We start from the raw sequence: 13,581 nt of genomic DNA on the forward strand, positions 1-13,581 counted from the left end.
GCCTTTAAGATGCCAGGGCCCTAGGAAAGCGGTTGGTAGGCTCTAGCATGAGAAAACTGCAGAGTTGAACTAACTGCCTAAGTGCCTGCAAGAAGTAGCCTCATGCCATAGACATGGCTTACCCCTTCACCATGCAGACTGGGCCAAGCCATCCCATGTCTGGCAGCATACAGGACAGGGCCTGGCATAGAGTCAGTGTTCGTTGAGGAAATGTCTGCCTCGTAAGCTGGGGTTGCTGGTAGCGATGTTGGTGGGCTGGAGAGGCCCAGGGAATGAGCTGGTATCATGGAAAGTATGTGGGAGCTCTTTTCTATCCTGTTACTAACTCTTGTTAGATATCCTGTCTGAGCCTCAACTTCATTGTTTGTAGGAAGAGGATGATTATTCCAACCTCACAAGATTAGAAATCAATGCATGCAAGCTCCTTGCTAAACTCTAGGCTCTGCAAAAATGCTGTCATCATTCATCTTGTTACCTCCTCCTCTTTCTTTCGTACTTCCTCCTCCTTTATCATCATCACCAAGTCAGTGACTTTCTGGGGGACCCAACATAAGCATGAGGTTCCTGCCTATGTGAGTTGTGATATGTTTGATGCAATCACAGCCTGAGCTCTGGAGCAGAGGACATGGGATCCAGTCCAGGCTTTGCAGGTTTGTGACTCGGGGCAAGTACTTAAGAACTTTGCCTCTCATTTTCCTAATTTGCTAAATGGGAAAATTATAGTTCTGCCTGATTTGGATAGTTTCAGCATTAGCTGCATCAATCATTGTAAAGTTTTTAGAACGATGGCTGGCACATGGTAAGAGCTACGTGTTAAGTAAATGAAAACCCAGCTATCAGAGGCCTGTGCCAGTAGGATGTTTGCCCCCTTTACAAGAGATCAGGAGGGAGACAGGTGCAAGGTCTCCTTCCTCTGCTGTTAGTATTTCATCCTCGTGTGTGTTGCTGCAGGGCCGCAGGCTGGCTGCTGCAGTTACAGGCCCCACAGGGCACTCCAGGGCAGGAAGCAGGAATGCAGTCAGGACTGCAAACTGCACCTGCAATGGTGACACATGCTTTTTCTGTATGTGGCTCTCTCTGTCTATCGGCAGTCTTTCCCAGAGGCCCCTGATGCCTGTTCCTCTCCTTTCATTAGCCAGAGTCAGAGCATGCAGTATCCCTCCCCGCGTTCAGGAACCCAGGATGGAGGAAAAGTCACCTGGCAGTCTGTAGCTCTGTGCTGATAATGTACAAGATGGGTCAGTATCCCGTGACCCAAGTCTGCAAGAGCCAGCTGGGGCTGCTTTCTGCCTTCCCTGCTGAAAGCCTCCCTGCCCTGCATTGTGCTTCTTTGCTCTGTGTTCTTCTGTCTCTGCTGCCTCATAGGCCCCTCTCCCAGTCACCTGGATGTGCTGGGGGCACAGAAGGAGAATATCAAGGGGCAGATGGTCTCGCACCAGGAACTTGTTCTTCTGCTAATGGTGAAAGTGTATTGAGGGTTCCGTGTGCTGTGTCAAATGTCTGAACCCTGTAAGGGAGGTTCTCTTCTCACTTACACACTGAGGATCAGTGGAGCTATGTGGCAAGCTCAAGGCAACACAGTCAGAAAATGTTGGGACCCGATCAGGGTCTGTGGCTCCTGCCCTAGACAGCTTGACTGGACTTGACCCTATGGAGGGCTGGGCATGTCTCCAGGAAGCCATGGGATGCCCACAGCACATTCTTTCAGGGCAACTCTGGCTGCCAGTGCCTTTCAGGCCAGAGGCCATGAATGGTGAAATCAGGGATTTGGGTCTAGAAAAGCTGGGTGTGTTGTTTTGAAAAAGCCCTGATTGGCACTGCATTGAGCACCAGTCTGGGTAGTCTTATGGCCACAGCTGTAGGTAGAGAGTCCCTCAAGGATGTGGTCAAAGGTACAGGAAGTGAGGTTCAAGGCTATGTCTTCAACCAGGTCCAAGGACCACTCCCACCTGCAACTACTTTAGGTGTTGTTTTTCCAGGTGGCCAGCAGAGGGCGTGGCTGCCCACCTTACAAACCTGGCCTCTGACCGAGCGGTGGTTTTGCCTTCATCTTTTCTTTCCTTGGGTCCTGGATTCCCACACTGGTGTTTTGCCTTCTTGTTTCTCTTTAGTTGGTTCCCTATGAATTTAGCCTGAGACGGTGACTTGAGAAGTTCTTCTTAAGCATTTGAAGTTTGCTGAATGAGTTATTTTTACATTAAGGGTGAAGAAGAGTCCCGGGAGCCCCAGAAAAGAAACCAGATTTTCCTGGGAACTGAGGCAGCAGAGGGAGGGTGACCCCCTCAGTTCCACAAAGCCTGGAGTCAGCCCAGGGTTGGGGGAGGCTGAGCCCTCGCTCCTGGAGCAGAGCAGTAGCCTGGCGAGGCTCCGCCATGCACATTCATTCATTTATTCATCAGTGGAATATGTATGTGCTGGGAGACTACCACCTGCACACTCTTGGGTGAACAAACACAACAAAAGTCCCCATGCCTGTGGAGCTGACATTGCGGCCATCCAGGTCCTTGGCCCATCCACTCTCCAGGGGCCTTCATGGCTGCCAGGGCCCCAGGAAAGCAGTTTCTTAGACTCTAGCATAAGAAAACTGCAGAATAGAGCTAACCGTTTTAAGCGCCTGCAAGAAGCCTCATGCCATGGTGGGCTTCAGTTTACAACAGCATTGCGATGCACTCTGGATGCCTTGAAGTGTGTCCGGATGCATTGGAGTGGGTCCTTCAGAAGTTGGGTTTACCTGGAGCTGAAGCCCTGCAGGGGGTGAGTCTCAGGACAGCCACCACCAGGGTTGGTTTAACCCTTGCGCCTTCAGCCGTGGAAAGGCCATGATGGAGCCATGAGCATGCTCATCTGCAGCTGGTGCGAGCATGTGCCCTTCCACTGCCTGCCCTGATGGAGCAGATGGTGCCTGTGAGTTCTGATGGTTGCTGAGCCAGGGCAGCAGACTCTTCCGCATCACCCCAAACAAAGGCTGCTTGTGAAATGGGGCTCCTCTTTTCTGCCTCATCCCTCCCTGATCTGATCCTCCCCGCCCAGGAAATAGCATCACACCCACCCTTCTGTCAATATCAGAATTGCCAGTTACCTCGATTCTACTCCCTTGTAACTGGTTAATTAGAAAGCAAAGAAAGAAAGAAAGAAACCAAACAAACAAGCCCTGGATTCATCCTTGGCTTCCCTCTCCAGCCCCCGACAGCTCATCCAACCCAAACCTGCGGGAGCTGCCTTCAGAGGACACTGAGTCCAGCCTGCTGGGTGCCTCTGCCTCTCCCTGCTGGGCCAGGCTGCTGCTACCATCCACCAGGCTGATTTCCAGCCTCCTGGTCCATCCCGCTGCTTCCTCCTTTGCCCCATGGGTTCCTTCTCCAACGGCAGTCAGAAGGATGCTCTGGAGACCCGCAACTGCCTCAGTGGCTTTCCACCATCCTTGGAACAAAATCAGGCTGTTCTGAGGCCCATGAGACATTGCATGGTCTGGGTCACCCCCTCTCTGTGGCTGCAGACCTTTGCTCTGGCCTCTTTGCAGGGACTTCAGGGCTCCATGCTGCTCCCACCTCATGGCCTTTGCTCAGGCTGTTCCCTCTGCCCGGGGCACCCTTCCTCCCTTGCAAGTCCAGTTGCTTCCACTTACCCTCGCACTTCCAGAGCATCGCTTCTCCGAAGCAGGCTCCCTTCCTGCTTCAGATGAGGCATCCTGCACTGTGTGCTCGTGGAAATTAATTGATCCATTGATTCATATTAGTCAATCTTGTCTTCTGTGCAAGACCTTGGGCTCCACAAAGCCAGTGTGCAATCGTGTCTCATTCATGGTGGTATTCCTGACAAAGTGCCTGTTCTGGCACAGAATAGATGCTTAGGAAATACTGGATGGATGGATGCATCCATTGGTCTGTACCTGGTTTAAGAATGAGATCAACTTCGGAGGTGTGGGTGGAATTGGTCTTGGGGTACCCTTCCCCACCACTCCCGGATGAGTGGGGGTACTTCCTATGTGCATGTGTGTTGGAGGGGATCTGCCATCTCTGAGCCACGTGTGCAGTGATGTGTTCCCCAGCTGCCCCTGAGCAGAGGAAACTGCCTTTGCCTTTGCAGGTTTGTAAAGGACTTTGTCCCATCTTTGTGGTTCTTTAGGAAGTGGTGTTGGGTTATCATAGCTGCCCTGAGTCAAGAAATGGCTTTGAGTTTTCTGATCAAGGAGCAGACCGGATGGGGGTGGGGGGGCTCAATGAGCTTCTATCTGATCTGGAATCTGGGTGGGGACAGAAAGGGTTTCCAGTGTGATTATGCCTACCAGGGCAAGAAGTGGAACCCAGTTCTCCAAATTCAAAGCTCAGCCTAGTGCCTCTGTACGCTTTAAGAAAACCAGCTTAAACAGCTTTGGTGAAAGAACTTACATACCGTTAAATTCACCCATTTAAAGTATAAAATTCAGTGGTTTTAAGTATATTTACAGAGTTATAAAAACTGTCACCATCATCTAATTTTAGAAGATTGAGGACTCAGAAAGGAAACTCTGTACCCACTAGCAGCCAGCCCCTCTTACCTCGGCACCCACAGATCTGCCCTTCGATTCGATAGACACTGCATGTGACTGGGTTTGTGTGGTGTGTGGCCTTTCGTGACTGGCTTCTTTTACTTGCATCATGTTTTCCAGGTTTACCTGTGCTGTGGCGCGTGTCGGTGCGTCCTTCCACGTTTTCCAGGTTTACCTGCGCTGTGGCACGTGTCGGTGCGTCCTTCCATGTTTCCCAGGTTTACCTGCGCTGTGGCGCGTGTCGGTGCGTCCTTCCATGTTTTCCAGGTTTACCTGAGCTGTGGCGTGTGTCGGTGCCTCCTTCCATGTTTTCCCGGTTTACCTGCGCTGTGGCGCGTGTTGGTGCGTCCTTCCGTGTTTCCCAGGTTTACCTGCGCTGTGGCGCGTGTCGGTGCGTCCTTCCATGTTTTCCCGGTTTACCTGCGCTGTGGCGGGTATCAGTGCGTTCTTCCTTTTCATGGCTGCATACTGTCCTCAAGTAAGAATGGACCACATTTTATTTACCCATTTATCAGTCCATGGACACTTAGATTGTAACTTTTTGGCCATAAGCTTTGTTGGTTCCAATAGGGTTTCTGCAGTGGCCTTCCAAATCCAACCCTTGGAGGGACAGTTGGTGACTTGCACAAAAACCCGCCTCCAAACAGGTGCCTTTCACGCACCTTGGGGGCCAGATCCTCACAGGGCTCAAGCCAGCCATGGTCTGGAGATGACTGACTTGAGCTGAAGTCTCTCCTGCAGGCAGTTTACCCTGAGACCTTATTTTCCATTGACCAGTAGAGGTGGGATTGCTATTTTTTAACAATTTAAATCTATTTTTAGTATGGAGCATCTCAAAGCCAAAGAATAATGTAATGAACAGCTCCATCTCTACCTACCTTTAACAAACCACAGTGTTTTGCTAAAATATATACTTTCAGAAATAAACTTGGTTGTATCTCATCTTCTGCTTCTCCACTCCACGTGGGCTCCTGAGCTCAAATGCTAAGTTTTATCCTTTGATATGTTTTTAACCCTCGTGCATCCACAGTTTGGTGGAGCAGGTGAATGGGCATGCGGTGCGGACCATCTGAAGGAACTAGAGATAATTTTTGGTGGTTCATGGACAAGGCAGTAACACTGGCCTAGGTAGAAAGTTCCTTCTGTTTTTTGTCCTTTTGGTAACATTAAAGAGGATGTCTCCATTCGGTGCCTGCCTGGCTGAACTCCTCTGTTACCTTTGGGCCCTTTTTAACCACACAGGAGCCAGCTCGAGCCAAGAGTGCATCAGCTACTGAATGCGTGCTCCTCGCCGCCAATGACAGCCAGCGAGGCTGTGCTCCACCCATCCTACTGAAGGCTTCCTTTAATATGCATGTGACCAGGCGTGGAGATGCACACCTGTAATCCCAAGTACTCGGAAAGCTGAGGTGGGAGGATTGTTTGAGCCCAGGAGTTTGAGGCTGTAGTGCCCTATGATTGCCCCTGTGAGTAGCCACTGCACTCCAGCCGGGACAACACAGCACAACTCTTTAAACAAACAAACAAAAAAAGACAAAAAACGAAAAAGAAAGAAAGAAAGAGGAAGGAAGGAAGGAACAAAGGAAGGAAGGAAGGAAGGCAGCTTGGAAGAGAGGAAAAATGCATTTAAGTGCAAATAATTGATTAAGGCAAATCTTAAGGCAATGGGACGATAGGTTGTAAATAGGGAAGGCTAAAAACAGTAGGGTTGGTTGGCAAATGACAGACAGCTGGAGACCTCTGGTGTGTGCTTTCTCTTCCTCTTCCCCACCCACAGCCAGTCTCTGGCCTCCGTCCCTTCCTGCCGCTCCCCACCAGCTCCACTTGCCACAGCTGGGTCAGCTGCAGGCTTCCTTCCAATGGAACTCAGCTGTCTCAGATGTTCACTCACCCAGCCTCGGGATGGGCCCATGGCATGGTTGGGGCAAGGATTCAAAAACCTTCCCGTGGGGCTGTACTTAGTGTGTCAGGAGAACCCCGGGGACTTGGAGTGGGAGGTGTTGAAGACCCACTCGGAGAGACCCTGGGCCAGGAGCACTGGCTGTGGCCCAGCTCTTCCATGTGCTGGCTTGTGGCCTGGGCAAGAGTACCCACCTCCTGAAGTTGCCCTCATCTCAGAAGTGGAGACCACAGTAGCTCTCACCTCCCAGGGCAGTTGTAGGAAGGAACGAGGTCCTCATGCAAAATGCCCAGTCCAAGGCTAGCAGGGCACATCACCATCCAGCCAGCACATTTTTGTGGATAAAACGTATCTAGTCCTGGCAGTTTTCCCACCAGTTTCCTCTTTGTTTCATGATTTTAATTGCCATTTGTAATTAAATGATTATTTGGGCATCTTATGAGTTGTTTGGTGACCATTCTTCTTTCCTGGAAGGCTCAAGAGGTTGGGGCGTCTCTGTGCACTGCTAGGCCCCTAATGCCTGGTGTGGTGCCTGGCACACACTTGATTCTGCACAGAGTTTCAATGAATGAATGAGTCCTTTCTTTGGAGGTGACTGATGCTGCTGAAATAACTGCTGCTGAGAGCTCAAAGCTCTGTGTGGAGGGAACATCATTTTATTCCCACCCCCATCCCACTCAGTTCTGTCCTTGGCACTTAACCGGGATTTCGTCCACACTGTCAGGGCTCACCCTGCACTCCCAGGCTCTGCTGTGGGTGCTAATCTGATGAGGACAGTCTAACGGAAGGCTCTGCCCCTAGCAGGAGGGCCCTTGGTGAGCAACTCTGCCCCTCATTTGTAGCACCTGCAAATGGGACTCCAAGCAGGGCTGCCCCATGGGGTTGAGAAATTGAAATGGGGGTGTCCTCCCCTGGGTGGCTCTATGGCCCTTGAATCCTGAAATCTGTTGAAATGTCTCCTCCTCTGGGCACCTTCCAGGATCAGGCCAGGTGACAGCCCCATTCCGGCCTCCTCTCTACCCCTCTCCTGGACTTTCTTCTTTCCCTGCCCTGGCTTGGGAAGCAGCAGCTGCCTGCCTGTGTTGGCCCCACACCACTGCCGGGGTGGTGAGAATCGCTCCTTAGCACCCTGGAGGACACTTCTGTGAGTGGCTGCCCTAGGGGGTGTCGCCTCCCTTTCCTGGCCCCTCAGCTTCCTAAGGGCGTCTGAGAAGAAGGCTCATTGGAAAAGGCCCGTGCCCTCCTCCCTCTCCCTCCTACTCAGGGAGGGAGTAGGGGCTGAGGGGTCGGAGTGTCGGGGTGCCCCAGCAGGCCCAGGCTAGATGGCTGCGGGAAGGAAGCCTCAGGTTGCTCCCCCAGGTGCCGGGGTGGGCGTGTCGGGACCCACTGGCCTCCGAGTCCCAGGAGAGGAAGGACCAGGGAAACCAGCTGCCTGCAGCTGTTGGGGAAATTAAGGGCCCTCAGGGTTCCCTTTCCTCGGGGAGGGGAGGAAGCTTTCTGGTTTATAGAGCATAGCTGGGTGGGGTGGGCGGCTCCTAATCCACGGTCCAGCCCCGCCTCCCCTACCCCAGCGCGTGGTCCAGGTATGTAGGACCCCTCCCTGTGGCTACGCGCCTTCTCACGCCCCTCTCCCGTGACGTCATGCTCCTCTCGCACGGCATGATGGGAGAATCCTAATGTTTTCCAACAGATGCTCCAAGAACAGCTTTCAGATTAAAGCAATCGCAAGAGCAAAGATTCTTCCTTTTCCCTTTTTTTCCGGGGGGGTGGGGGGTGGGGTGGGGGGAGGGAGCGCCCCCAGACATTCCAGGACATCACCCCCTGCCCCAAGCACGCAATAAACACTGACAAGAAAAAGTTTTTATTTCCTGGTTCAACTTTTTTTTTTTTTTGGACTATAGACTGAAGAATGGGAATAAACACGAATAAATAACAAAGCGAGGCCGCGCACGCCGGGATGCGCCTGGCTGCAGCCGACAAGGCTATTGTCTCCCCGCCCTGACGCCAGCCCCGGCATCTTTTTTCAGCTCTTTTCCTTTCCCGGCCCTTTTAAAATTTTCTTTTTTAAAAAGACGCCCCCTCCAGCCCCCTCGCCGGTGACCTTGGCCGTCTCGGATGCTCTGATTCCACGCGGCTCGCTCTAACTTGCCCCCGCGCCGGCCGGGCCCATGGCCGCGTCGGAGGACGGGAGCGGCTGCCTCGTGTCGCGGGGCCGCTCGCAGAGTGACCCCAGCGTCCTCACCGACTCCTCGGCCACCTCCTCCGCGGACGCCGGGGAGAACCCAGGTAACGGGCTGGGGGGGGGGGCGGGGGCGGGGGGGGCGGCGGCGGCGGGCGGGGTCGGGGAGGTCTGAGGCAGGTGGCTCTGGGAGCAGGACCCCGCGGGGCTCCGCGCCCCGCCTGCATTCGGGAGCCGCGGCAGGACCCGGCTCTCGGCCCCGCGGTTCCTATCCCCAGCCTCGCAGGGCTGGGGCGCCTCGGAGCCCTTTGTCCATAAAGAGCTGATTTCCTGGGTAGAGCCCGGCGCTGCAGCCTCCCCTCCTCGCCGGCCGGTGAGCTCTATCTTCCCCTGGAAGGGGGCTTCCCTTCCTCCGGTGCTGGCCGGTTGGGGGAAGAGGGGCAGACCCGTGGCCGCCTCCGCCCAGCGCTGGTTCTGGGCTCTTCCCTCCCTCCCCACGCCGGGCCCCAGCTCTGGTGATCCCCGCTTGGGCATCCGCTCTGAGAGGGCAGCGCTCCGCAGCTGAGGCCACAGCGCTGAGGGCTTCCACTGGCCGCCTGACTCCAGCGGGGCCTGGCTCACCTGGGCACGCCCGACCCCCGGACAGGTGTGCTGGGCAGAGCCGCCGGCAGGGAGAGGAAGGGCGTGCACCAGGACAGAGCCCCGTTTCGTGACAGTGTGTGGACTCCGTCCACTCTTCCACCCTCAAGGCAGCGTTGATTGTTTAGGTGATAAACCGGTCACAAAGGCGTCTATAGGGCTTGATTGATTACTTTCCAGAGAGGAAGAAAGGCCTAATAAAGCAGGAGGGGGGTGGGTTCTGTGCGCCTGTCACCATGGAGACGCAGGAAGCAAAGTGATCATTAAAACCTCTCTCCACCAGAAGGCAATTTTCACTTCACAGGGAGAAGTCTGGGCTTCTGAAATGTAGGGTTCAAAAAAAGAATCAAAGCTGGTGTTTTGGTATCAAGCCACAGGACTCAGTTTTGTATCTTAGGGAAGCACAATTCCTTCGTAGATTCTGTTTTGATAACAAGTTGCTTCGTCTGCCTTTGAAGACTTATTCTCTCTAAATGCAAAGACCCCAAATGGGGACTTGATCATGTTAAATGGTGGGCATCAAAGTAGAGATAATCCCTGGGGCCCGGGTGAAGGCTGGCTTTGTGGGGAGGAATTCCTTCACTGAACACATCAGAGCTTCCTGATAAACTGCCTGCAAGGACCCATTACAGGCAGCTGTGTGGGCACTGGAGCCCCCATTAGAAAATTTAAACAATAAACCCATGCAAATCCTGGAAGATTTCTTTGTTAGAACAATTGACACTGTGTCACTTGGTCAAACTGAGCTTCCAGCCTGAAGAAATCTCTGACTTTTCTCTGTCTGGGAGGGCAGGTTAATTTCCTTAGAGTTTCAGGCAGATTCTGCCATGGCAGACCCTTAAGGCTTTAATTAATCCTTTTATTAGGAATGGGGGATTCAGCCTTCAGCCTCCATGATGGATTGCCTTTCTCTGGGTTAGAGAGGCGAATCCTCCACTGTTCTAATCATGGAAGTTGAGTGGCTCTTCGTGAGAATCCTTCTCAGCTCCCTTTGTCTCCCTGGCAGTAAAAGGAAGCAAACTTGAAATGGAAATTATGGAGGACTTGGCTTTTTGGCTGTCTGTGAGTTTATGCCTCTGTGGGTGGGAATGGAGGGTTGGGCAGGTGGTGCTGGTCCATGAGGGAAGGAGGAGGAAGGGCTGGGATGTCTGTGATTAAGTTATGTGTGGGAGGGCAAAGGCTTGAGCTCTCCTCTGGTGCAACTGGTCAAAATGGGACCCAGGGAGCAGATGCCAGAGGTGAAAAAGTCTAAAATATGTGCAATTCTGTGAGCAGTAGAACCTTACTAAAAAGCACCAAACAATTAAGTATTTATGGATTGTATGGAGCAGACTGTGTTTCTTTCTGTTCTGGCAGAAAGAGAATCGGAATCATCACGTTGGAAGGGATGTAGGAACTTGAGGCAGGAAGGGTGGACTCAGGGAGTATTTTCCATATGCACCTTGCCTGGCTGGCCTGGTGTGTGCTTGCATATCTCTTTTGATGGCGTACTCACTTCTTTCTGATGTAGTGCATACTTGTCTTTGGGCAGATCTGTTTAAGCATTTTTTCCAACGGTTCCCAAGGGTCCGGTACCCATCAGTCCTGATGGGATCTTCTGCTGCATGTTACTCAGTGCTTTCAGAGAACCTAAGGTTTTCGGTATTGAAACAACCTCAGTCAGTTCTTGAAAAGTCTCAGCGCTTCACCTGTTCTCCCTAGATGGCCTCCCTCATTTGTCCACCTGCTGCTTTAATGTAAGATTCCTGAAAATTGAACCTAGAGCTCCCGCTGTGGAATAACCTCACACAGAGTAAATAAGAAGAGCTGTCTCCTCCCATCTAAATTCCTAATTTCATGAAAGAGTCCAAGGTTGTGTTTACCCTTTCCCCTGCAAAGGCATTTTTAATACATCAATATTCCCTTTGCAAGGACTCGAAACATTCTTAGAAAGGTGAACTATGCTTTGACACCTCTTTTTCCCATTCTCCAGAGGTTACCCCTGCTGTGAACTGAGCAGCATCCTCTGGACTTCTCCCCATGTTTCATGTACTTGTGTTGCTTGGAAAATGGCACACGGGGATGTGCTGGACTCACGGTTCCTCCGTGGGTGGTTGTACTCCACACGGGGTCTTGGCAATCTTGCCTCATTGCAGTATCTGTCTCCCTTTCTCTTTCAACAGCCACACAGGATGCTAAGGAACAGACTTTCAGTTTAGCCATCGGATATTTGTATTGTTTCCAGTTCTTACCCACTGCAGGCAACACAGCTGTAATTACCTGGGCACAAACTGCCTTGTGCTCACCTGAGAATTTCCTCTTGGGATGTTGAGGCCAGAGGGGACCCACATATTTTATTTTAATGATATTGCACCATCCTAGAAAATGTACGAATTCACACTCTCTCTGCAATCGATGAGAGTGCCCTTTCTCCAAACCCTTGCCAACACCTGAGATCATCAATCTATTTTTCTCTAGCATGAAGGGTGACAAATGGTTTCTTGTTGTGTTAATTTGCAGTTCCCTGATTGCTAGTGAGCAATGAGTGTCTTTTTGTGGCCTTATTAGTGCATTAAATCTCCCCATGGCCAGCTCTGTTCCCATGGACTACGGGATGAAATATTCCCCTAGGGCTGACCTTCCCGCTGCTCTCACCACTGCTTAGTTAATGCGCCCATCTGCATCTTCCCAATGTGCCTCTCTGTAAACCTGCAGACTACGCCCGTGAGCATGGCTAGGTGCTCTTCCAAAATAAAAATGTAATCAAAGGTATGGAAGCATCCCCTGATCCTTCCTCCTTTGAAGGAGCCATGCCATGGTCACGAGAAGTTTTGCTTTCTCTTCTTCCAGCTGCTCTCAGGCTCTGGAAATGGGTTTCTGCTTCTGACATGTCCTGGGGCCAGTCCTGGCATCGGCCCCAGCACAATGGTGGCCTCCTTCTTGTCGGGTCCTAGGCTGCCTCCTGGACCTTCCTCAATATGATTCTATCACTGCTCCTCACCAGCTATCCCCTGTCCCTTGACTGTCCCTGCCTTGCTCTGTCCTGGCTCCGTGGCTCTCCAGCTCCTTTTTCCAACCTCCCTGGCTCCGAGCTCCAGACCTTTGTGTCCTGCTGGCTCCTTCCAGCCCTTCAGGCCTGTGCCCCACCCCAGTGAGCTCTGATCTCATTTCTGATTTGCTCCTGGCACCATCACCACCTGGGGTTCTTGTCAGTTTTATTCTCTGAGGACTGTTTTTTCTAGACTGGGAGCCTCCTGAGGACAGGGAGCTTGACTGCCAACTGCAGTGCTATTCCCCTGAGCTCAGCACAGAGCTCAGATGCAGGAGATTTTCAGTAAGCATTCTTAGGACGAATGGGCACAAGCCCCAGGCGCAGGTGTCTGAACCTATGTGGCAGTGCCTGTCCAGGCAACTGGTCACTCCTGCCAGCTGGATGAGGCCAGAGAGTGGCTTGGAGGGTGAGTGAGGAGGAGCCAGCACCTGCGTCCTTCCACAGGGCCAGATCCAGGTCTGCTTTACCGCCTGGAGAAGGAGAAGCCTCTCTGAGCATCCTCCCCTATCCCAAGCTATACACAGATGCTCAGACACATTCCTCAGGCCCTAGGCTCAGGGCATCTCATGCTGGCCCCCTCCTCCTTCATGCCGATCTGATTGCAGGCAGGTGTGGGCTTGTGCTGATGGCCACTTCCTTCATCACCTGCACACCTTCAACATCAGGCTCTGCTCTTGATGCTTCCCTCTCCCCTGGTCCCAGGTCCCGCTGGCCACTGACCTCCTGGAGCCCACCCACTTGTTTCTCCCATCCCCACCCTCAACCCCACCTGGGTTTAGCTCCTACCTTCCATTTTCTGGACAACCTCAACACTGAGTCTTGGTTCTCTTCCTGTTACCAGTTTCCTGCAGAACCGGATGTTTCCAAAATGCAAATCTGGTCTAGTGTCGGTATTGCCTCAAACCGTGTAATACTGCCCTGCCTGGGCATGGGAGAGGGCAGGGGCAGGAGCCTCTTTTGTCTGTACTGTGGCTCTTTCTAGCTTCCTTCCTCGAATGTCCTCTTATTCTAGAGTCCTGGGTTCTGGAGATCTCCCTCTGGCCCCTTGTAGAGTGTCTACATGGCTTAATTAGCAGTAGAACTACGCAGTAATCACCTTGTTAGCTTCTTCAGGGTTATTAAAAACATAGAAGCTAGATGCCTAAAAGATTACCAAGTTTGAGAACATGGAGTTGTTTTCTGATTATAGAAGCATTGCCTGTTCATTATAGAAGATGGATGCCATAAAACTTCCCAGCTGGGCAAGCTCACACTTGTAATCCCAGTACTTTCAGAGGCCAAGGTGGGCAGATTGCTTGGGCACA

At 52.3% G+C, this 13,581-nt stretch overlaps 1 protein-coding gene across 8 annotated transcripts in view; it reads left to right on the plus strand.

Annotated features, from left to right (window-relative positions):
• Positions 1 to 13,581, plus strand: part of PHACTR3 (phosphatase and actin regulator 3) — a 283,717-nt gene that overhangs the window by 18,679 nt on the left and 251,457 nt on the right. For 3 of the 8 annotated variants that reach the window (XM_078372040.1, XM_035299075.2, XM_078372041.1), the window contains exon 1: positions 8,139 to 8,714. The exons of 3 other annotated variants lie outside the window; for them this stretch is intronic. Coding sequence is in view for 2 of the 5 variants with exons in the window: in XM_035299075.2 (XP_035154966.1) it covers positions 8,597 to 8,714 (118 nt within the window). In the remaining 3 variants the exon portion in view is untranslated. Of the gene's footprint in view, positions 1 to 8,138; positions 8,715 to 9,973; positions 10,309 to 13,581 lie in introns of those variants that run through there. 2 more of the 8 variants (XM_035299079.3, XM_078372043.1) reach the window with 1 other exon arrangement.

The sequence above is a fragment of the Callithrix jacchus genome, chromosome 5, assembly GCF_049354715.1.
Source record: "Callithrix jacchus isolate 240 chromosome 5, calJac240_pri, whole genome shotgun sequence".
Lineage (NCBI taxonomy): Eukaryota > Metazoa > Chordata > Mammalia > Primates > Cebidae > Callithrix > Callithrix jacchus.